General features: G+C 40.1%; 1 protein-coding gene across 1 annotated transcript in view; it reads right to left on the bottom strand.

Annotated features, from left to right (window-relative positions):
- The window catches only part of slc4a5a (solute carrier family 4 member 5a), a 57,692-nt gene extending 33,115 nt beyond the window's left edge, over positions 1-24,577 (bottom strand). The window contains 10 exon segments of the mRNA XM_034128340.1: positions 356-510; positions 4,084-4,171; positions 5,511-5,668; positions 7,574-7,629; positions 9,042-9,158; positions 14,248-14,400; positions 15,587-15,747; positions 17,301-17,430; positions 22,288-22,509; positions 24,520-24,577. Coding sequence (XP_033984231.1) covers positions 356-510; positions 4,084-4,171; positions 5,511-5,668; positions 7,574-7,629; positions 9,042-9,158; positions 14,248-14,400; positions 15,587-15,747; positions 17,301-17,430; positions 22,288-22,509; positions 24,520-24,577 — 1,298 coding nt within the window.
- Between the last annotated feature and the right edge of the window lie 756 nt (positions 24,578-25,333).

Here is a 25,333-nt window from a genome sequence, read left to right as displayed (position 1 = left end):
TCAAAATAAATAAAAAACAAACCTGGAATTATGCATTTGGGACTTTTTTTTGCTTTTTCTTGTTGTACCGAACCCGTACCGAACCGTGACCCCCAAACCGAGGTACGTACCGAACCGTGAATGCTCTGAACCGTTACACCCCTAATCATTAGATTATTGGGTGCCAAAATGTTTCTCCATGATGCTCAAAGTGTCTTTTCAAAGGGTTTCAATTCATTTAGAAGCCATGTAAATATTTTCAAACCAAGTGTATTTGGTAAAAGATAGAACTCTGTTAGGCATTTCGCTTATCGTGCCACCAAAAAAACCACTGAGAGTTTAAGTTAATCTCTGAGAAAGATGGTAAAACTCAAACCTCTTGTCGGCCGTGGGGACTTTCTTTGGCGGCTCAATGCGGATTTTGGGATCCCATTCTCCAGGCGGCAGAACAATCACCTCGTCCAAAAACTCATCTATGCCGGCGATGAGATCCTCCCGATCTCTGGCCTTATAGGCGACATCACTGAAGAGCTGGGAGATAAAAAGAAAGAGGATTTAATTTGGATACATCTCGCTGTTATTTACTGCTTTAATAACTGGGTTTCCCCGTCCTCTCTGATGGCTCTTTGGAGACTTGTTAAATACAAACTGTGGAATAAAAATCGACATTTTGACCTCAGTTGCATTCAATTTAAAAACAACTGTCATTCAGTAATTAATCGTGCACTAGAAACACTATTAGTAGAGTGCATTGGAGCATATACAAAGGGTTATTTATAATTGGCAATGACCTTGGCATTGGTTCAATTTTACGAATAGCCACAAAGATCCCCCAAGAGTGGTGTGTAGTACATTCATTACCTCCCACACCAACAGATTTTAAACCAAGCTTATAGCTGCATTTAAAGGATGTCTGCATTTACTGCAGGTTCAATAAAGACTTAATTAAACCATTTAAAGGTAGGGTAGGTAAGAATGGAGAAACCAGCTCGAGTGCGCTAGAATTTGAAACTACGCAGCTGAAAAAAATCTGCCCCTTCCTTCAGACTTCCTCACAGAGCCCCTCCTCCAACACACACGAACGCGCACATGACCAATGAGGGCAGGAGATAAGTTTGTGCACAGATGGAAGGCTGACAGGCAGGTAGGCCATCCAGTTATTTTAGCCGGGCCGGCTCAGATGATTGGTCGTGCTTTTTACAGTACTACGGCTTCCACAGATGAAATATTTATGTATTTATTGTCAAAGCATTTAATATATTCATTGCTATCGGGATGTTAAGAGCATTCCATGGAATATAACAAAAAGTGTATCTGAAGTGAATTACCTACACCACCTTTAATAACAAACATTTCAAGCAAGTTACCTCTCTGTCAGCTAGCTACTTTGTGGGCACAGAACTAAAACAAAAACAATGTTCTATGACATAAAATACGTCAGTAAATACCTCACTGGTGAATTTTAAAACGTTGGTTGCTAACAAGTGTCTAAATGAGTCGACTAAACGTCATCACTCCCAACATTAGTTGCCTTTAGCTTAGCGGTGGTAACGTGAAGTCATGTGACCGTGCTGTAGTTCCTTTATAGCCCAACATTAGCCTCCATTAGCTTAGCGGTGGTGACGTGAAGTCATGTGACCGTGCTGTAGTTCCTTTATAGCCCAACATTAGCCACCTTTAGCTTAGCGGTGGTGACGTGAAGTCATGTGACCGTGCTGTAGTTCCTTTATAGCCCAACATTAGCCACCTTTAGCTTAGCGGTGGTGACGTGAAGTCATGTGACGGTGCTGTAGTTCCTTTATAGCCCAACATTAGCCTCCTTTAGCTTAGCGGTGGTGTCGTGAAGTCATGTGGCCGTGCTGTAGTTCCTTTATAGCCCAACATTAGCCACCTTTAGCTTAGCGGTGGTGACGTGAAGTCATGTGACGGTGCTGTAGTTCCTTTATAGCCCAACATTAGCCGCCTTTAGCTTAGCGGTGGTGTCGTGAAGTCATGTGGCCGTGCTGTAGTTCCTTTATAGCCCAACATTAGCCGCCTTTAGCTTAGCGGTGGTGAAGTGAAGTCATGTGGCCGTGCTGTAGTTCCTTTATAGCCCAACATTAGCCGCCTTTAGCTTAGCGGTGGTGAAGTGAAGTCATGTGACCGTGCTGTAGTTCCTTTATAGCCCAACATTAGCCGCCTTTAGCTTAGCGGTGGTGAAGTGAAATCATGTGACCGTGCTGTAGTTCCTTTATAGCCCAACATTAGCCGCCTTTAGCTTAGCGGTGGTGAAGTGAAGTCATGTGACCGTGCTGTAGTTCCTTTATAGCCCAACATTAGCCGCCTTTAGCTTAGCGGTGGTGAAGTGAAAGTGGTGTTTATATATGGAGATTATCCTGCTGAACAAAACGTGTAAGAATCATAAATGTTTGTTAGTTTCTGCAATAATCCAAAATCAAATGGGAAAAATGCCGTTACCAGGGAAATGCTGCTTTCAGGGTCCAACACAGAAATATGGCAACCCTGCACCACTCTAACCCAGAGCAAAAGGCCTATGGGAATGTTGTTATTTGTGGAGGTATTCATGTATGGGAAGATATAACTCCTATTAAAATGCTCCATTATTATAGAGGTCAACCTACGATTTCTAACCACCAACGTTACTGTCAGTGTTTGATTATAGCAAGTGGAAATGCTGTTTTTTATGCACTGAGGCAATTTAAAATAACAGCCTATTATTTCTTTACTACCTGCTTCTGCTATAGCACATTCAGCTTTATGTTCAGTGATATAAGAAGCAATAACTGCATTCAGGAGCGAGAAGAGCAGCCATGTGTGGACCCTGCTCCTAATGACATGCAGCAGTAATTCTGATCAGAAACACATTTCAGCTTCAACTACAACTAAATTAAATAACACATTCTGGTACCAAAAGGTTTACGGAGACAATGGGCTGGAAGAGATACGACAACAAATCTCTTCTTATTTGAGTACATTTGGGATTTCATCAACTTTCTTCTTCTTTAAGGTGAGAGAAGATTTGAATTATAGTTTTTACAATCACAATTACACACGTTTAGCCCTTACTGTCAACCTCAATGTTCATTTGTGTATGGTTTCTCAAAGTCTAGCAAAGGTAAATACAATAAACATACCAGCATTATAACATAAATATACGATACGATAAGTAATTTTGCAGCAATAAGTACGGTGGCCGACAAGTGCAAACGCGATGAAGAGTGAAACCAGGGGACACTAAAGAGTGACGCACACAGCTGGGAAACCAGGGGACACTAAATAGTGACGCACACAGCTGGGAGACCAGGGGACACTAAAAAGTGACGCACACAGCTGGGAAACCAGGGGACACTAAATAGTGACGCACACAGCTGGGAGACCAGGGGACACTAAAAAGTGACGCACACAGCTGGGAGACCAGGGGACACTAAAGAGTGACACACACATCTGGGAGACCAGGGGACACTAAAGAGTGACGCATACAGCTGGGAGGCCAGGGGACACTAAAGAGTGACGCACACAGCTGGGAGACCAGGGGACACTAAAAATTGACGCACACAGCTGGGAGACCAGGGGACACTAAAAATTGACGCACACATCTGGGAGACCAGGGGACACTAAAGAGTGACGCACACAGCTGGGAGACCAGGGGACACTAAAAAGTGACGCACACATCTGGGAGACCAGGGGACACTAAAGAGTGACGCACACAGCTGGGAGACCAGGGGACACTAAAAAGTGACGCACACATCTGGGAGACCAGGGGACACTAAAGAGTGACGCATACAGCTGGGAGGCTGGGAGGCAGGGGACACTTTTTAGTGTCCCCTGGTCTCCGTTGGGTTTTGAGCTTCTTGTTTCCTCAAGTTGGTGAAGATCTTTCTTCATTTGCATGTTTTCTGGCACATTTGTGATATTATATTTCAAATAAAACAGTGTCAAACAAGTAGATAGTGGTACAATCTATCATTGTCATAGAGACTATAAAAGAATTGTATTTTTAAAAGGTATGAGGCTCTGCCCACAACCTCACGCTACATGCACACAGGCTCTAATGAAGGAGGCATGTCATGGAAACGTTTTTTAAACACAATGCCTCGGACTTACATCATCCACCATCAGTGTTGCTATGGCTCGGCCGATCTCATTATACGACTTGGCCTTTCCCTGAGGTCCCAGGAGAATAAACAGGAATCTGTAGGTGATGGAAAACAAACATTTAACATAACATCACGATCACTGAGAGAAGCATGCTGAAAGACCCTCCATTGTACATTAGACCTGGGGTTTAGCACAAAGAATGCTTCAGTCTGAATGTATTACATTGTGGGACCCTGTATCTCCGATTTGATAGTAACACATATTTCTTGTTTTGATTTCATTTAAAGTGGACCTATCATGCTATACAGTATTTGAATAATATAGTGTAGGACCATACCTATATAAGGCCTATTTATACTTTTTTGTTTTCAAAATACCAAACAGATCATGCATTTTAGCCATGCCTCATTTTGCTCAATTTGACATTTTTTAGATCTGTTTTAGCAAGGGCTGATTCTGTGAGAACAGCACCACCTACAGGCCTGGCATATGTACTACAGCGTCTCCAGCGCTTTCGAACGGCAATGGCCGTGGCTGTCTCCTCCTGATTGGTGGAGTTGGCCCAATAGCCGTAGCGCCACCGTCCTGACGTCAGGACAGTGTTCAAATCTGGATCAGTTTTTATCAGATCCGTTGCAGCCCCTTTTTTAGAGATTTGGGTATGGAGGAAAATAGAGAGGGTTGTGTTTTCTGACACTTGGTGAGTTCCCTGGAACACCGGGGACACATATTCATGTAGAAAAGACGTACAAAAGTGCATTTTGCATGATAGGTCCCCTTTAAGTATGGCCAGTTCTGCAAAACCCTCCGAATATTTTGCACATTTGTACACCTCTTCTATATCTACATATAGATATACATATAGTATCTACACAGCTTTCCGTAACAATACTTCACATATTTTATTGAGTACTTTGCAATACGTCGTTTTTTGGTATATCCAGATTTCCAGATGTAAATCATTTTCTTTAGCTGTGTTTGTGTATGCACCATGTACACCAAGGCAAATTCCCCGTATGTGTAAACCTACAATAAACCTGTTTCTGATTCTGATGTACAGTTGTGGTCAAAAGTTGACATACAATTGTAAAGAACATCATGATGGTCTTGACTTTTCAATCATTTCTACAACTCTTATTTTTCTGTGATAGATTGATTGGAGCACATACTACATTGTCACAAAACAAAAATCATGAAGTTTGTTTCTTTTATTCATTTATAATGGGTCTTGAATGAATCTGATGGGTCAAAAATATACATAAAATGAAATGCATGTTCTTTACAGGTGTTTGTAAACTTTTGACCACAATATATTCACTGTTCAGGACATGGTTTGGAGAGATGGTGTTGTTGGACAGCCTCACTATGTAGTAATTTCTCACAGGTAAGTTTTATGAATCAGTGATGGAGCAGCTGTTTCTTTTGTTTTTTACCTGGTGGGAACGGGGACCTCGGTGAGACCCCCGAGCGTCGTAGCCTGGGCCAAACGCACGAACGCTACGAAGGGTTTGTTCAGGAAGTCCACTTCACCCACCAAGACGTTGGAGGCCTCTGCGTCTCGAGGGATTTTCTTCATGAATTTGTTTTTCAGCTGCAGAAAGTGGAGGATATCAGAATCAGAATAGAGTTTATGGCCAGATACACATACAAGCAGGAGAGGACTCTTTAAAGTAGAGACACTACATACTGATATACACCTGAACATCAGCAGGAGAGGACTCTTTAAAGTAGAGACACTACATACTGATACACCTGAACATCAGCAGGAGAGGACTCTTTAAAGTAGAGACACTACATACTGATATACACCTGAACATCAGCAGGAGAGGACTCTTTAAAGTAGAGACACTACATACTGATATACACCTGAACATCAGCAGGAGAGGACTCTTTAAAGTAGAGACACTACATACTGATATACACCTGAACATCAGCAGGAGAGGACTCTTTAAAGTAGAGACACTACATACTGATATACACCTGAACATCAGCAGGAGAGAACTCTTTAAAGTAGAGACACTACATACTGATATACACCTGAACATCAGCAGGAGAGGACTCTTTAAAGTAGAGACACTACATACTGATATACACCTGAACATCAGCAGGAGAGGACTCTTTAAAGTAGAGACACTACATACTGATATACACCTGAAAATGAACCGGATATGTCCTCTTTAAGTGTCTTTTAAGGGAAACATGGTTCAAATCACCCAGGATAAAACATTATACATTGGTGTTAATATTTTGAAACTTCATATATTTGCTACAAATCCCCCAAAACAATGGAAAAATCTTGAACAAAGCGCCCTATCTGCTGCTCTCTATAACCCACACTCTGAATCTGTGTCTGCATGTGAGCGCTGAGCACGAGGCCTGGACAGCGAGATCCATGTGCTCCCCTGACGCCGGGTCAATATCGACAATGTGGAACACACAAACACTCACAGTGACAAACTACCGCTTCTCCATTGTCCCATGTGACCTATTGTAGGCCTGTACATACAATTCGAACAACATGTGCTCGCACCGCTGAAGTTCACACCCTCCTGAACAAATTCTCATTTCTGAATGACACTTAATCCTGAACCCTAATCCGAGCAACAACAGACTGGCCTTGCATCGGTTCGGGCATGCGTCACTGGGGGGTTTAAGCCACATTATTGCAATCGGCCACATAAATGAGTGAGTTATGTGTTTTCACGCTTCCCCTAACACCGGCTGTCACCTTCGCTAACAGCAGCAATGAAAGAATAATGACGCTAAGGACAGCGTTCGCCACTGAGACAACACTGAGACATGAGGGAGGTAATCTCTGCAGTGATGGAAAGCAACAAAGTGGAACATTAGTTTGTGGCAGATAAAGAGACGTTTTTTGCGCGATTATGAAAGATAGGGTGATTTCGTTTAACACAAAGCCCGAATTTAAAATGCTTGTTTTGAGGGAAATGTGGATTTTGCAGCACATTGATATAACGTCAGCCTGCAGTGTTATGTGGTAGTGAGTTAAATGTAATAAAACTAGTAGATCATCAATTTTCTGCAGATGCATGCTGGTAGTTCAATTATATTAGATTTGCATCATGATTGTCTCCATCCTTTAATGATCAAAAAGCTCTTTATTCTTATCATACTGCCTGTGCTGCAGCACCTCTTTTCACCCTCTGTCTGAAACCAGAGCCCAGTCTGCTCTGATTGGTTAGCTGGCCGGCTCTGTTGTGATTGGTCAACCACTTAGAGATGTCCCGCCCCTTAGCCTGTCACGTACAATGTGTTGGAGCGCAAGCCAATAGGAGCGCGAGTGTCCATGCTTTAATGTTCAAAAAGGTCTTTATTGTTCTCCCTCTGTAGGGAACACAGGGATTTTAGCACCTGCAGACCATTGACATGCACTAAAACCTATATAACACACTAGGGAAAACCCACAAATAGAAGAAAAGGGCCTCTTTAACACGGTTCCTGTAATGTGTGAATATGTGCAGAAGAAAAGCCTCACCTGGTCTGTGCTGGGAGTATCTGCAATATCATTCATACTCCGACTCTGGGCGTGACCTGGAGAAACAAAACAACAACAAAAACAGTTATAACTTCTTAATTATATCTTATATTTTACATATTTAACAGTAACATAAGCAACAATAGCTTTGGAATAGCAACATATTCACTTACAGTTTCCATTTATGACGGAACGGAAGAAGAGCAAGGTAAAACAATGCAAAAGGTAGGAAGTCTTTTGTATACTACTTTTTCCCCTATTTCATTTAATTAAAACACATTTGAACAACTTTAACGCATCAATAATTATAAAACATATCATATATATTATTCTGTAGAAGTACAAAGTAGCAAAACAATGTAATACTCAAGTAAGTACAAGTACCTCAACAATGCACTTAAAGAGCAACTTGCAGGTTGTTTTTTTTACAAAATGTATGTTTAACCTTGGCTGAAAATTACAATTAAAAAAGTTAATGCAGGATTTGATATGTTTTACGAGACATAAGGGCAGGAATTCAGAGGGGAAAGTAGCCGTTTTGAGCTCTGCTACTAAAAACTGTTTTTTTTAACGTCATAAGTCAAACGCGTCATATTACGTCTCTCTCCCCCCCCTTCGCTCCTCTCTCTCTCCCCCCCTTCGCTCCTCTCTCTCTCCCCCTTCGTTCCTCTCTCTCCCCTTCTTCGCTCCTCTCTCTCTCCCCTCCGGTACAGCACCGTAAGCTGTAGTGTGGAGTTGCATTAGATAACGCGAGATACGGCTGATACTTGCGCATTCGTTTCTGTTATGGATCAGTATCAACAGTCCTGCCACTAACGTTACAATATTATCAATACTACTTTAGTTATAGCCTGATATATGATAGCTAACTTTACAATGTTGTGATGTGACCGACGTTAGCTAACATTAACTGTAGCTAACGCCGGTCACTCACCAAGACAGCTGCCCGGTTCTCCACTCTCCTCACACCACAGCTCCATTTCTCTCCGATGGCCGTTATTTCTTCTAATCCTTGGCTGCTCCTGGTCTCTTGGACGCATAGCAGGCTCATAATTATAAGGTTGTGGTCCGTCATATGCATTTGAATATACATTTTCAACCTCTTCTGTGTCAAAACTAGCATTGTGATCCATGTTTATTAATACGTTAGACCGGCCGCTCTCCCTCATGTGACGTCACACGCGTTTGGTCTTTTTTTTACGCGGAAGTAAAAATGTCTTACAAAAACGACGCCAGATGTCACTGTAGTGTTTATTTATGTATATGTTTTTGAAAATCTAGTGTATACATCATTTTCCTACACATTTATTCAATGGTGGCTCTAACCTTCAAGTTGCTCTTTAAACACATTACTTGAGTAACTTTACACCATTGATTATAAGTATGTTTATAATTCATAATAGATCTGTTTAAAAACGTTAGATTTTTTTGCAGTAAAGCAGAATCATGCATGCAAACAGAGACTCACGCAGGCGCCCGTAGTTTGCAGACTGCTGCTTCATCCGCAGGTCCTCTGTGGACCGGTTGCTGTTTGTCACCGGCCCCAAACCGGCCCCCGGACCACCTCTGGACCCCACATTACGAGCTGTGGGAGGGAAACGGACACAAACAGTGACAGAGCGGTCGGAGGTGGGGCTCTACGACAGGGGGGTCCACACTTTTTTCACCGAAGGCCACATACAGAAAAATATACGAAGGTCTGGGCCACTCACTAGAGGTTTATTGCCTCATAGGTTCAGTTATAAATTAGAAAAGTCAATCCAATGTAGGTAAATTATTCTTGATACTTGAAAATGCTGTTAGAAAAAAACAGCTCACAGCTCTCCATGGGGTTTCATTTATTTTGTTGGCAGCTCATTCCTTAAAACAGAAGCCTCAGATTGCTGATAATAAAAGGAAATATGAAGGGTATATTTCAAGCTTGTTAGGTACATTTGTTATTGGACTTTTTTCTTATCAACTAAGATTTGTTAGAACTAGTGTTAATTTCGTTGACTAAAACTATGACGAAATATGTTCGTCAACGACCTTTTTTCCTTGACGAAAACGAGACGATGACGAGACGGCACCGACGGCAGTAAACAATAACTGTAACGAAATCATCATGCAATATCGTTGACGAAAAGTGACGAGACGAAAATGTAGTTTACTAAATAAAAACCATGCCAAAATCTCTCTTTACTTTCGTTGACGAAAAATGAGGAGACGAAATATTATCAAAGATAACGTTACATCCAGTGACGTGCAGTGAGGTTCATGGCTGGTGAGGCACTGAGTCAGATTTACAAATATTATATTTTGACCTTAATCGAAATATTCGGTTATTTTCAAAAGCTTTTTTAGTCTGATGCTTCGATTCATTTTAAACAGACCGTTCAACAAAAGGATACCCACAATCTAAATATTGGATTGTTCTTTCTTAGTAAGATCCCATTTTCATTACAAATGTGGTCTTACCTTGACTTGAAGATGAAGTCCATGCTATCCTTCTGGACAACAATCTCTATTACTTTTTTGTAAAAGTCCTCCTTATCTTCCTGTAGTTTCAAAAGTCTAGTTTGTTGTTACGTCTACCGTCTCTGCGTAGAATTACAGTAGCAACAAGAACCTGTGGGCTCACGTGCGCCCCCTTCAGTGCGGCAGAGGTTATGGCTGCCTCCCCTGGTGCATTTTCATTGCCGTTGAGAGCAGCAAGCCTAAATATCATATATACGTGAAATAAGTTATTTAGAGACTATGGATGGCGAGGATAAATGTAATAAAGGGATCTACATACATTACATTTGTGACCTACAGTGAGATGGTAACAGGCATGCGCTTAGGGCCCGCTTTCCAGCCAGTTTCTGTGGGGTGACGCATTCTGAGGTGAGGCAGAGCTCATCTGTGCCTCAACTCAGCCCACAGTAAATGGCTTGAGCGCGCTCACAAAATAAGTGCCCGCGCTACATTAGTGCCCGCGCTCCAGCAAGTTACTGTGGGCTTACGAGAGGCAGAGCACGCCCCTGCCTCACTTGTCATCGCTCCCGTAGCGGAGCTCGGCAAATTTGCTGATTTTGACTATAAAAAGCGATTAGAATCATACATAAATCACACTTACAACACAGATCAGTGGAGACATTTTATTATTATTACTATTTCGTTTTTCTTTAGTTGTTTTTCCGTTACATTGGAGTATGACAGGTGAGGCTCTGCCTCCCCTGCCTCCACTGACTGCACGTCGCTGGTTACATCTCTGATAGTCAGTTTTTCTCCCAGCAGTTCAATTTCCGGTGCTGCGGCTGGGTGCAGCAGCTGTGTGTCTGCTGCGCGCGGCGGTACATTTGAAATACACCGGGCAGCGGCACACTGTGTCAGGAAGACTCGGATCTAACTCCTGGTCTAACTAACCTTATTTAACAGAAAATAAAATGGCAACAACAGGGATTGGGAGCAGTGGTCGCACTCGCGTTAACCGAATACCCCCCCGTCAGCGCGAGTGAGTGATAAATTGTGCACTCGACGGGTAATAATGGATTATGACGGAAATGTTACGATCCTGTCTGTCAAAATGACTGACAACGAAAAAGTATAAAGCCACCACTGCTTGGGAGAAAGAAACAATGTGATATTTGGGCCCATTTTCGCTACAATGAGGCTGAGAAAAAAAGCGAATGCATTGTTTTATCAGAAGGGAAGCAATGTGGCCATAACACAGCTGGTAAAAACACCACAAACCTGACCAGATAGTCTCTGCAAAGCTGCTTTCTTAATCATTCAACCTGTGTTTTTCATCAAATAAGGACAAGATATCATCTTATTGTGAAATAAGTTTGACTAAAATGACAAATTATTGGTTTTGGCTAGACTAGTTTGACTGAAATGTTCTATATAATCTGATGACTAAAAAAGACTCAACAGTTTTCATTGACAAAAAGTAGACTAAAATAATTAGTTTTCTTCGACTAAAATAAGACTAAAATGCTCAGACTTTTAGTCGACTAAATCTTGACTAAATAAAAACAGGATGAAGGTGACTAAATATGACTAAAACGAAAAAGGAAATTTAACACAGGACTATGGCTAAAACTAAATTAAAAAATAGCTGACGATATTAACACTAGTTAGAACATGTTTAATTGACTGAATTTATTTGAAAATGTGGCTTATTTAACACATGAATACTACTGTGTAATATATTTGAAGATATAAATGTAAGAAGTACAATATAAGACAAGCAGAAGTTTATTATACTTTAGTCATTATACTTCTTGAATTTGCTCGATTTTCGACTTTCGATTCAAAATGGTCCGGGGGCCGCATTTGGCCCCCCGGGCCGTAGTTTGGACACCCCTGATCTACGATGAGCTGAGGAAATACTGCAGCGGTAATTAACTCATCAAACATTGATGCATCCCTCAGGAGGATATGAGGCTCACAGGACAACATTTAACAACAAGTCAAACACTGGATGTGCATAATGCATTTCTCAGAAGCTGTGTGTGTGGGACCAGACAGGAGTAATCATTGATCAAGATAATAGGTAGGGCTGCAAAGCTATGAGAAAACACAAATAGTGATTATTTTTGACTGATTTTGCAAATACGATATGGGAGGAAATCATCATTTTTGCATCATTATTCCTGTCAGCTTTGAAAAAAAATCTATTAAAAGGTAATTTAGTGATTTTAAAGAGGTGTACCGTTGTTAAGTCTGTAGAATATGAAATGTAGTCTTGGATATCTCTGCAGCTCCTTGATTAAATAGTATTAAACACATATTAAGCCTTCAACAAATCTTGTGCTTCCCGCGATTTGAATATTTCATTAGTCCATATTGCCATTTCCATATCATGTCGATTACTTGTGCACCCCTTAAAATACTTTTTCCATATTTCATGTGATGGCATTTGAAAATACATTGGCTGTTTTTAAGCAGAGAAGCCACTGGACTGATTTGGACAGGTGTTGTGTAGGCCAAGGATTAACCCTTTATATTTTAAAGCCGATCCAAAGAATCATTAGTAATGTTACTTTACATTACATTACATATCATTTAGCTGACACTTTTATCCAAAGCGACTTACAATAGGTGCAAAAACCATAAAGAATCAAACTCCGATTAACAAGGAAAGTGCAGACATATTCACTTCAAGCAACATCATACCATAGTAAGTGCTGGTGAATCAGATATAGCCTAAGGCCTAAGTTAAATCAACAAGTGGTACTTAATCACAGTAACATTAGCAACACACACACTTTGCATACACATAACATGCAGAGGGATCCTCAATGACACTTCACATTAAGCTAGGTAAGCTAGCTAGCTTAGCGAGGCTACAGACTAATAGTTAATGAGAAGCTACACAACCATCCGAAAAATGACCTCCAATCGCTGGAAAATGGAACCGTCTACGGAGCCTGTGAATTTATAGCATTGTAGTTTTATTCTGTAATAAAATGCTAGATCATTGTGATCATAAGTAGTAGATATGTACCTGATAGAGGCAGTTTAGCTTAGTTTACAATTTACCTCACAGTGTTAAAGTTGGCTGCACTGCTTTTGGTAAAAAGTGTTAATTGTGTTAGCCAATTGAAGTTAGCTTTCAAAGAAACCATGAAATGCTTATTTTAATTTGACTAGCCAGGTTCCTCCATCAATTATGTTCTTCAAATTGTTCCCTGGTTAGTTATCCACAATATTTGACATAAACAAAACATGCAACATGATCCTCACTTCACATTAAGCTAGGTAAGCTAGCTAGCTAAGGGAGGCTACAGACTCATTTTTCAGGAAGAGCTAACGAACACGACAATCCAAAAAGTGACCTCCAATCACTGGAAAATTGAACAATCTACGGAGCCTGTGAACTACTAACATTGTAATTGTATTCTCTTACATAAAGCTAGATGATCGTGATCATAAGTAGTAAATATACGTACCGGATAGAGGCAGTTTAGCTTATAGTTTCCAAAATACCCCACGGTGGCTACACTGCTTTAGTAACAATTGTTAATCTGGTTAGCCAATTGAAGTTAGCTTTCAAAGAAATGTCATGAAATGCTTATTTTAACTATAGGTTCCTCCATCAATTATGTTCCTCAAATTGTTCCCTGGTTTATTGTGTCACATAAGTTATCCACAATGTTTACATAAGCAAAACATCCAAAATGATCCTCAATTCACATTAAGCCAAGTAAGCTAGCTAGCTAAGCCAGGCTATAGACTAATATTTCATGAGAAGCTAATGGACACAACAATCAAAAAAGTGACCTCCAATCGCTGGAAAATTGAACCATTTACGGAGCCTGTGAATTTTGGCATTGTAGTTTTTTTACAACATTTTTTCTTTTACTCTTACAAAATGCTAGATGATCGTTCCCCAGTTTATTGTGTAAACATTAGTAATCCACAATATTTGTACATAAACAAAGCATACTACATACTCCTCAATTCACATTAAGCTAGGTAAGCTAGCTAGCAGGCTACAACCAGGCTAACCAGGCTACAGACTAATAGTTAATGACAGAGAAGCTAATGGACACAACCAAGAAAAAAGGGCTTCATATCTCTGGAAACATGAACCATCTCAAAGCAAGTAGATGCACTTTGGACCTTGTAATTGTAATTCAGATATATATATTTGTTCAGATATAGCTAGATGATTACTTCCAAAAGCTGCAGAAGTGGACACTCACTGGTGGAAGAGCTGGACTTCCCGATGTCTGCGAGCGAGCGATGTATTGGCTTCTTGGTCTGATGGCGATGTTTCCTCAGCAGAACGTAAGTGATCCTGTCCCTCAGATCTGGAGATATCATGCCTTCCTCGATCTGACTCTCGAGGATTTCATCTGGAAACAGGACATGGTAACATTTCACATGAGAAGATATGTCATAAAATTGTTAACAGATGCCTGAATTTGAATATTTTGGTAATTCAAGCTTTTTACGTGTTTTTCCATGAGATGAGGATTCTCTGATTGTACATTTGTAATCCCTAAATTTACGTTCTTCATTGCATATCTACACTGTAGCTGTGTATTGAACCTTTCTTTCGTACACACTTACTGTTGCCCTAAAAAAGTATGACGAATAACCCAATAACACAAGATAAAGACCAAACATACTGATAACTGGAACAATCAGATGGGGAAGTAATTAAAAAATACAAATACAAACAACGATCATCATCCATGTTGCCAAGTGCAATAATATTTTAAACATGAAAATATTGCAATTTCAGTAATAATCTTTGACTTTTTGGTCATAGTGCATTCAATATTTTGCTTATTTTGGGCAACTTGAACACAAATAGCAGCTTAATTATGAGAAATTAGACAAGGTCCCATTAATTTATTTAGTTAGAGCTAGAAAATCAAACTAAATAGAGGTCAAACTTCTTAGTATTAGTAATAGTAATAGTAGTAATAGTATTTGAATACCACAAAACCAAATGACAGCTAATGGCAACAGGACAGACTAATGTAACCTATATTCACATACATGTAACACATGACCATGCAGTGGGAAATTGAGGAAAATTCAACTGGGAATACTAACTATTGTCATTGATTTTTTTCTATAGATCATGTTATTGATTTGGTGAGCAGTCCATACTAATGCATCAGCAGCTTCTGCTTCAACGAGTAGTTGAGAAAACGTGAGTTGGGAGAGTGTGTCATGCAAGTGTTTCGATAATTCACAAATGAGAAGTTGTAAACATTTACAGGTTCAGCCAATGGTGGCAAAGTCAGCTACATGGACTAAGTAAAAGTAGCTAATTTGGTTAGCCAACTAAAGCTAGCTTGCAAAGAAACCATGACATGTTTTTATTTATGCAATTTTTTCTCACAGCTCTCCATAGGGTTTCATTTATTTTGTTAGCAGCTCATTCCTTAAAACAGAAGCCTCAGATTGCTGATCATTAGAGGAAATATGAAGGGTATATTTCAAGGTTGTTATGTGAATGTTTTCATTTGCTGGGGGGCGTAGTTTGGACGCTCCTGATCTAAAGGATGTTAATGTGACTCGTCTCACCGATGATCTGAGGCAGAGAGTACCCCTCCAGGTCCAGCAGCACCGTCCCCGTCTGTAGACACGTCCTCAGCTCAAAGAGGCTGTGCAGGGACAGCGTGGAGACGTGAGGTTTACTCCACCTCTCCCCCCCCTCCTCCACCTTCTCCTCGAACTTCACCCACCTGGAGGCCCGCAGGAAAAGAACACAACATAAGAGATACTTGCAGAGAGGGCAAAAGTACACATCCTTTACTCAAGTAGAAGTACAGATACTCGTGTTTGAAAATACTCTGGTAAAATTAGAAGTACTGACTAAAACAGATGGTAGATATGGGTACTACCATCTTTGCACTCATGGGTACAATGAGTGCAAAGACTTAAAACCTATGACACGCTATTCAAGGTGTTGGTTCTACCCAGGGTTCGAGTTATAATCTGAGCTTTATTGGGGTCTTAAAAATGAATGCACACACACACACACACACACACACACACACACACACACACACACACACACACACACACACACTCACACTCACACTCACACTCACACTCACACTCACACTCACACACACACATACCATGTATACATCACTTCAGGGGACATTACATTGACTTACAGGCATTTCCTGGAGACTTATCCTAACCTTAACCATAACCAACACATGCCTAACCCTAACCCTTAACCTTACCCTTACCCTAAACCTAACCAAGTCTTCACCCTAAAATTAATGATTCCCCTCATGGGGACCTCCATTTTGTCCCCATAAGGGAGGCGAGTCCCCACACGTGACTGTGTAAACAGATTTAGGTCCCCACAAGTATAGTAATGCTAGGCCACACACACACACACACACACACACACACACACACACACACACACACACACACACACACACACACACACACACACACACACACACACACACAGCAGCAGCCCTCTACTTGCTACAAACTTAAATATGAAAAGGTTCAACTACGCACACACACATCTCGGCTCGCGCAGCACGCTCACAGGCATAGATTGCACAATCATTTATTGCGCACCTTGGAGGTGAAGTGCAGGCATATGGTCATTCAAGAGAGAATACGATGCGTAGTTCTTTTGGAAAACGTGTTTTTTTTAGCCTGTTTACCTCGTTAACGTAAATAATACTCATTACATTGACACATGCATTATTTGTGACTGCAAAAATGGTTGTTGGTCATGTATTAGCGACCCCCACAGATGTATGATTTCACTGCTTTCATAGGAGCTCAAAGCTCAGCTCCCATTGGCTCCCACATAACTCGAACCCTGGTTCTACCTCAGGCAGTTCTTCTGGAAACCTCACATTTCATCCAAACTACTGTATCTTCCAAAAGCAGTTTCTAAATATATTTTTGATGACATTTAAGCGATGGGTTATCTGCAATCAATCTTTTGATCAAGCAGGAAAAAGAGGTGAATCGTATATCATTAATGATCATTCCCTTACATTTAAAACCTCAGTAACAATGCCATTGAGTCAACACAATTAAACTCTGGTAACGGAACAACAACAATGCCTGTTAATTAATTAAAAACTCTAGACTATGCTTTCTGGACTGACTGTCTTTCGTCATGCTGATATACTCTAGATTGAAATCCTGAAGCAAAGCCAGATCAACAACACAAGAGCATGTTGAGTGTTGGAAGCATGACTGTGACAGATTTGAGTGTGTTGTGTATGTCTTTGTGAGTTTTATCTTCTACCTGGCGGACTCCTTCCACTCGAAGTCGTCTCCTTCTCGCTGCAGAGTGTCCATCTCCGTGAAGAGCGTCGGCTTGGGCAGGTCGTCATCTTCATTCAGGATGTACCGTAGCCGCTCCGCCGCTGGAGATACTGGGATGGAAGAAAGACCATTTTTACCATTTGTAAAACCACTTTATTTTATCAGGCTTAAACTAGTACATACTGATATACACCTGAACATCAGCAGGAGAGGACTCTTTAAAGTAGAGACACTACATACTGATATACACCTGAACATCAGCAGGAGAGGACTCTTTAAAGTAGAGACACTACATACTGATATACACCTGAACATCAGCAGGAGAGGACTCTTTAAAGTAGAGACACTACATACTGATATACACCTGAACATCAGCAGGAGAGAACTCTTTAAAGTAGAGACACTACATACTGATATACACCTGGACATCAGCAGGAGAGGACTCTTTAAAGTAGAGACACTACATACTGATATACACCTGAACATCAGCAGGAGAGGACTCTTTAAAGTAGAGACACTACATACTGATATACACCTGGACATCAGCAGGAGAGGACTCTTTAAAGTAGAGACACTACATACTGATATACACCTGAACATCAGCAGGAGAGGACTCTTTAAAGTAGAGACACTACATACTGATATACACCTGAACATCAGCAGGAGAGGACTCTTTAAAGTAGAGACACTACATACTGATATACACCTGAACATCAGCAGGAGAGGACTCTTTAAAGTAGAGACACTACATACTGATATACACCTGAACATCAGCAGGAGAGGACTCTTTAAAGTAGAGACACTACATACTGATATACACCTGAACATCAGCAGGAGAGGACTCTTTAAAGTAGAGACACTACATACTGATATACACCTGAACATCAGCAGGAGAGGACTCTTTAAAGTAGAGACACTACATACTGATATACACCTGAACATCAGCAGGAGAGGACTCTTTAAAGTAGAGACACTACATACTGATATACACCTGAACATCAGCAGGAGAGGACTCTTTAAAGTAGAGACACTACATACTGACATACACCTGAACATCAGCAGGAGAGGACTCTTTAAAGTAGAGACACTACATACTGATATACACCTGAACATCAGCAGGAGAGGACTCTTTAAAGTAGAGACACTACATACTGATATACACCTGAACATCAGCAGGAGAGGACTCTTTAAAGTAGAGACACTACATACTGATATACACCTGAACATCAGCAGGAGAGGACTCTTTAAAGTAGAGACACTACATACTGATATACACCTGAACATCAGCAGGAGAGGACTCTTTAAAGTAGAGACATTAAATACTGATATACACCTGAACATCAGCAGGAGAGGACTCTTTAAAGTAGAGACACTAAATACTGATATACACCTGAACATCAGCAGGAGAGGACTCTTTAAAGTAGAGACACTACATACTGATATACACCTGAACATCAGCAGGAGAGGACTCTTTAAAGTAGAGACACTACATACTGATATACACCTGAACATCAGCAGGAGAGGACTCTTTAAAGTAGAGACACTACATACTGATATACACCTGAACATCAGCAGGAGAGGACTCTTTAAAGTAGAGACACTACATACTGATATACACCTGAACATCAGCAGGAGAGGACTCTTTAAAGTAGAGACACTACATACTGATATACACTCTATATCTCTTTAAAACAACAGGATGTCCCCTTTCCTTTGCCCTTAAGGTAAAATCAAACTGACCTTCACTTATGAAAGTAAATACTGATCTCCAATATTAGTCAATAAACATGGTGTTTCTAACTATTTCTACTTAAACCATGTTCACGTCCAGCTGTCGGCTGTTCCTCTGCATTTCCTACATTACAGCAGCAGTAGTGATCGCAGTATCGGACCCTATGCAGATCCCTGATTATAGGTATTCAATCCTTACCATCCATTTCATTATGGTATGGAGGTGGGATTGAGCTTTGCTGCAGGGTAATGATCTGTCAGCTGCTGCTAACCTATAGACTGAGCTGAATGCTAATTACCCTACACAGAGAGTCAATGATATAGAACGGCTTTATTGACAGCAGCCAGCAGTGGATTTGACTTAAATGCTGTTTTATGTTAAGTGCCAGCTGGGATGAAAATAAATCAACAAAATACAACGTTCATGACCGTCAACCAGGGAAGGAAGTGTCACAATTACGAGTTAAATGTAAATCTGAGTACTCTGAGTATCAAAATATAAAAGTAATGTAACTTGATTACTTTTAGATAACGTCAATATCAAATGCAATGCAAATAAAGTTAAAATTAAGATAAAATAAAGAATAATTCGATGTTTAAGTGAATTAAATAGGACAATGTGACTTTAGAAAAGAACAAACCAAGATATTTAGGATCAGAAATGATTGTATTTATATTTCAAACCTGCCTTTCATCAATTATTATTAATAATAATTGTGGCGTTATTACATTCAGGCATCAGCCTAAACACCAACAATAAAACACATGAGCACATACTACAGTTTAAAAAAGCAGAAGTAAAATCTGAGCTGAAAATGCTCCGTTTTAGTTTAACACACACAGTTAAGCTCACACACTATTTTATGAACATATAGGTTCAGCTGCTGAATTTAAAACATAACAAATGAAGCAAAGAAAGAGAAAACCATAAAGCAGATTCAGGCAGTTTAGATTCAAACTTAAAGTATTAGCATTATTAACAGCTTACAGAGAAGAGAGAACATCTGATCCACTCAGAAGTCAGACATCTTTCAAAAAAGTGAGATCTTTTTTGAAAACAGTGAGATTTTTTTTTTAAACTGAGATTTTGACAATAAATCTGAATTTGTAGGAATAAATCAGCATTTTGAGAATTTTGAGCATTTTGAAAACAGAACATCACAGTTTACAGAGAAGAGATAACATCTGATCCTTTTCTAACTAACACTTGATGCTCTTTTTAGGTTTTTATTAACACTGTAATCCACAATTTTTAGAAAAAAGTGATCAGATTGTTTTAATGTAACTGTAACGGCCCGTCCACACAGCAGCGTTAAAAAAATCTTGGAGGTGGGCGTATCTGAAGCTTGGGGATTTTTTGCGAGCAAGGCACCAACAACCAATCACATGAATCTCCCGCCCCCGACATACGAAGCAAAAAGGTTTGAAGTAAACTGGATATAAACTCCCCAAACAGGCGAAAACATACCACTGTCTCTGCCACCTCCCTCCATGCCTGGCTCCTCCGGTTTATATCCCGGTAGGTAAATAGGGACTGGTCATAAAGCACCGGGTGATTCTCTACCGCTAATTTCTCCTCCATGTTTTGGTGAGGAAATGACCTGCGGTATGTCTCTCCCAGCATACACGCCGTTTGATTGGCTAGCGCTTGAACTGTCAGATTTGCATACACAGGATTTGATTGGCTGACGCTTCCACCTCAGCTTCAAAAGTTGAACATTGCTCAACTTTGAATCCTGAAAATCCTGAAAATCCTGAAAATCTCCGCTCTGCTGCCCACAATGCAGTTCGGCGAAAAGTGAGGCAAAGTGACGTCACCCCATTCAAAGTGAATGGGCAGAAGCGTTCCAAGATTTTTTAACGCTGCTGTGTGGACGCTCCGTCACAAACACTAGATGCTCTTTTTAGGTTTTTATTAACACTGTAATCCACCATTTTTAGAAAAAAGTGATCAGATTGTTTTAATGTAACTGTAAGGGAGTACAGTTTGCTTTTTTTGTATCCTGATCATCCCGTTACATGTAATCCATCCATGACTCCCCAAGCCTGCCATTAACACCTTTTGAACCAAACGTTCGATTTCCACATTTACTAACTTCACTAATTGGACAGGAATTGGCTGCCATCTCTAAACTATAATCAGAATCTACATCTCCACGTTCTTTACATCTCCAACGGGCACCATTTCCTCCGACTGCTAATGCCATCGTATGCATTATTGATATTCATGTACTGACACAAAGACCCTATTTGTGTGGAGGATACAGTCCGGACAAAGTAAACACCTCTCCTGCATCAACATCGATTTAGCAAAGGTTGACAATCTCTACAATCGACGTCTCCAGGAGTAAAGCATCAGCATCGTGCTCATTACTCTAAACCTGAAACAGGAGCTCCACACTCTCAGGCAGTTTTGCAGACTCCTGCTGTAAAAAACGACTGGAAGGTAACAACATCAAATCAAAAGCATGAGGTAAAAGTGTGCAACAAAATTGTAATACATGACAGTCTGGAGTTATGTCTCTGCCAATGCTTCGGGAAGCTTTTAAGTTTAAGCAATGCTGGCAGCTGTGTGCAGAAAACTGGTTATGTACAGAAGATGTTTATAACAGTGCAGCCTTACCTCTCTATATATTGGAAGTTATACTAAGCGCTATTTGTATTCCTTCCATTCTCTACAGTACGAAGAACCGCAATGGAAATAAGCCTTTGGGCGTTATTGAGTGTTTTAACGTTTTTCAGTACATTGTTATGTAAGAAAAAATAAGTAGTGGAGCACTGATACCAGAAAAATGTACTTAAAGGTAGGGTAGGTAAGTTTGAGAAACCGGCTCGAGATACACTTTTTGTTATATTCCATGGAATGCTCTTAACATCCTGATAGCAATGAATATCTGAAGTGCTTTGACAAGAAATACATAAAAAAATTTCATCTGTGGAAGCCGTAGTACTGTAAAAAGCACGACCAATCATTTGAGCCGGCCCGGCTAAAATAACTGGATGGCCTACCTGCCTGTCAGCCTTCCATCTGTGCACAAACTTATCTCGTGCCCTCATTGGTCATGTGCGCGTTCGTGTGTGTTGGAGGAGGGGCTCTGTAAGGAAGTGGCAGTCTTTTTCCGTCTGTGTATTTTCAAATTCTAGCGCACTCGAGCTGGTTTCTCCAAAATTACCTACCCCACCTTTAAGTGCAGTAACGAAGTATTTGTACTCCACTACTTCCCACCTCTGCTTACTTGTATGGTTGATGTCTCTCTGCTCGTTGGACTCCATGAGTCCTTCCTCCATGAGTCCTTCCTCCATGTCGATGTCTCGGTAGCGGCTGAGCTCTGGGTGTTTCTGCTGGCTGTAGCGTCTGTCCCTGTCCATGTCGGCCGCTTCACGACTCGAGCGCCTTCGCCTGCGTTTGCGTCGATATCCAGGAGGCACCGGGACACCGATGTAGATCGACTGATGGTCTGGGGACAGAAATGTACGATCACATGAATACCAGACAAATGTTTGCATAAAAGGTCATCTGGTACGGAGTGGAATTGTTTGATTGTTAAGCGAAATATGACATAAAAGTAAAGTAATACAAGTCTTAAAGGCCTCCTATTATACAATTTGTTGGCATATATTATAGGTCTCAGATAGCCTATATACAAATATATAAAAAACATGTCTATGTTAAAAAAAAATACCAAACAGATGACCCATTCTAGTCATGCCTCATACCCCTCTATATTTCTGAAACAGTATGGAGCTCAAATACTTTTTCTTTTGAGGATTTCCCACAAGGTGAGTTCCTTTTTATTTCCTGATTCTTTACACATACTCTCTCCAGCACAGGTCAGCTCTGACTGTGTTAGCGATGCTTGCTAATGTAAACACAGACCATATTACTTCAAAAACACGTCTCGCATTGTTTCTGATAGCAACGTTTTGGATAAGGCCGTGGGTGTAAAGCCAGCCCACATTTCAGATATTACGTCATATCGGACGCAAATCTGGATGAGCTCCGTTGTTACCCCGTTTTTAGAGATTTGGGTACGGAGGAAAAGAGAGAGGGTTTTATTTTCTGACACTTTGTGAGTTCACTGACACACCGGGGACTCATATTTATGTATAAAAGACATCAAAAAGTGCATTTTGTATAATAGGGGACCTTTAAAGCTCGGAAAGTTAATTGGTGAAACAATTGAACTGTTGAAACAACTTCAAAACATTAATCTGCTACTCAGTAATATGTATCTAATATCTAATATATATCATTCCAATAACTTGTATATAGACTCGTACTGCACTATTCCACATGCTCACTTTATTTTATAACTATTTTTCTTTTTGTATTGCTCTTGCTATCTGTATTATCATGTTGCATTGTTGGAGAAACCTGTGACATAAGATTTTCAACAACATAATTACTCTGTAGCTATGTCAGTTTGACAATAAAGAACCTTGAACCTTGAACCTTGGTGCTGCCATGAGTTGCTTTTATGATCGCCATCTCCATATATTCTGAAATACCTGCTGTCTGTCATAAATATATAAGGCATCTTCTCCAATGGAAGGCTTTATTACATCCATCGTAATCCAGGTTTTGGCGCAGGTTAATAAATGTTCACTCATTTTTACTTTACCCGAACAAAAACAGAAAACCTTGGGGTCCAGATATTTGTTCAAATTATCTTCTCTATTGTACCTTGTCCTTCTTCCCAGAACATTTAGTTGCACTTGTTTTTGTGCAAAACTAAAGTGCCAATATGCTTCGTGCAGGACACCAATTTACGTGAAGAACGAGCTTTAATTGTGGTGCAACTTTTCCAAAAACAAATCATGAAAGGCCTCAGAATATTTGAGTGGCAGCCATGCACATAATGTCTAACGAGGTCTTTCATTACCTCATAATACTCAGAGGAGTAAACAATAAACAAACTCTGAATACATAATGTTTCACACCGTGTCTTATTAACAGCAGTATTGTTTGTCATTTAAAAGCAAAGCAAATCTAATCAGAATCAGCCAGTCCTGCAGACTTCCTGTGATTTAGCTTTTGGCTTGTATAATAATCTCTGTTTTGCAAACAAAAAGCAGGAGCGTGTGAGTCTGATCGTCTGCTGGCAATTAAGGAGTCGCTTTGGAACTGATTACACACTGAACTCCACGTGGAATAACTAAACTACGGGGAGATGCAAAGCAATATGGCGTATTTGGAAAAAGCACAGAACCTGCGAACCTTCATCTCAGTGTGAGAACAGAAAAACACACAAACAATCTCCTGTTAATTCTCACTTCCTCATTTGAAGTCCATTGGCGTTCACCAACACAAACGCTCTACAAATCAGACACTGTCAGCTCGTGTGAATAATCCACTGTCTCATGGTGATATTAGGGGACAAAGTGTGTGTAATGACTTCATTTCCTGTTTCTATTTGCAGAGGGCCACTCCATGATGGATCTACTTTAGATATGAAGCACACACTCACCTTCCTCGTCCTCATAGCGAAGGTGAGAGACGCCCATCCCTCGGTCTCCATGGTCCATCCTGTTTAAAGAGGAAAGACCATTTGTTTTTATTTCAAACAGTCAAAGTGAGACTCCCCTCCCCTACGGTGGTGGTAAACCATTGGACTTTATTTCCGAGATACTTTGGGATTCAGACCCTGTTTGAATTGTGCCATGATTTACTCAACTTCACTGTCATTGCACAAGTACTAAGACAACGAAATGCAGTTGCAAAAACTGGAGAGACACTGAGTCTTGCTTTGTGCGACATCTTGGTTTTAGCAGTTTTAGTTGATAGTTCTATCAATTTAAAAGATAGTTCAAGAAAGTCGCAGTTTGTCGTAAAACAGTTTGAATGTAAATTGTGTCCGTAATTGTTGTCTAACACTACAAAATGCATCTTTGATTAGTTTCTCAATTGGATTTTGGTGTATTGAAGACAATTATCTCTGTGTCAAACAAACTTTCATAATAATAATAAATGTAATTTATATAGCGCTTCTCATCTGCCAAGACACATCTCGAAGCGCTTCACAACAAAGGACACTGATCCAATTTGAGAGATTCAACAAATAATAATAATAATAATAATAAAAAATAAAATAAAATAAAAATAAATAAATAAATAAATAAATAAATAAATAAATAAATAAATAAATAAATAAATAAATAAATAAATAAATAAATAAAGAAAGAAATAAAGAAATAAATAAAATAAAAGTCGGAGATAGCGATAAAAATGGCAATACTCCAGGTGTACCATGCTCAAAGTTTATTGGAAGGCCTGCTTAAAGA

Source organism: Trematomus bernacchii, unplaced genomic scaffold (assembly GCF_902827165.1).
Source record: "Trematomus bernacchii unplaced genomic scaffold, fTreBer1.1, whole genome shotgun sequence".
NCBI classification, from domain to species: Eukaryota; Metazoa; Chordata; class Actinopteri; order Perciformes; family Nototheniidae; genus Trematomus; species Trematomus bernacchii.
Note: the sequence above shows the minus strand (reverse complement) of the source record. Positions and strands in the feature narration are given on the sequence as shown.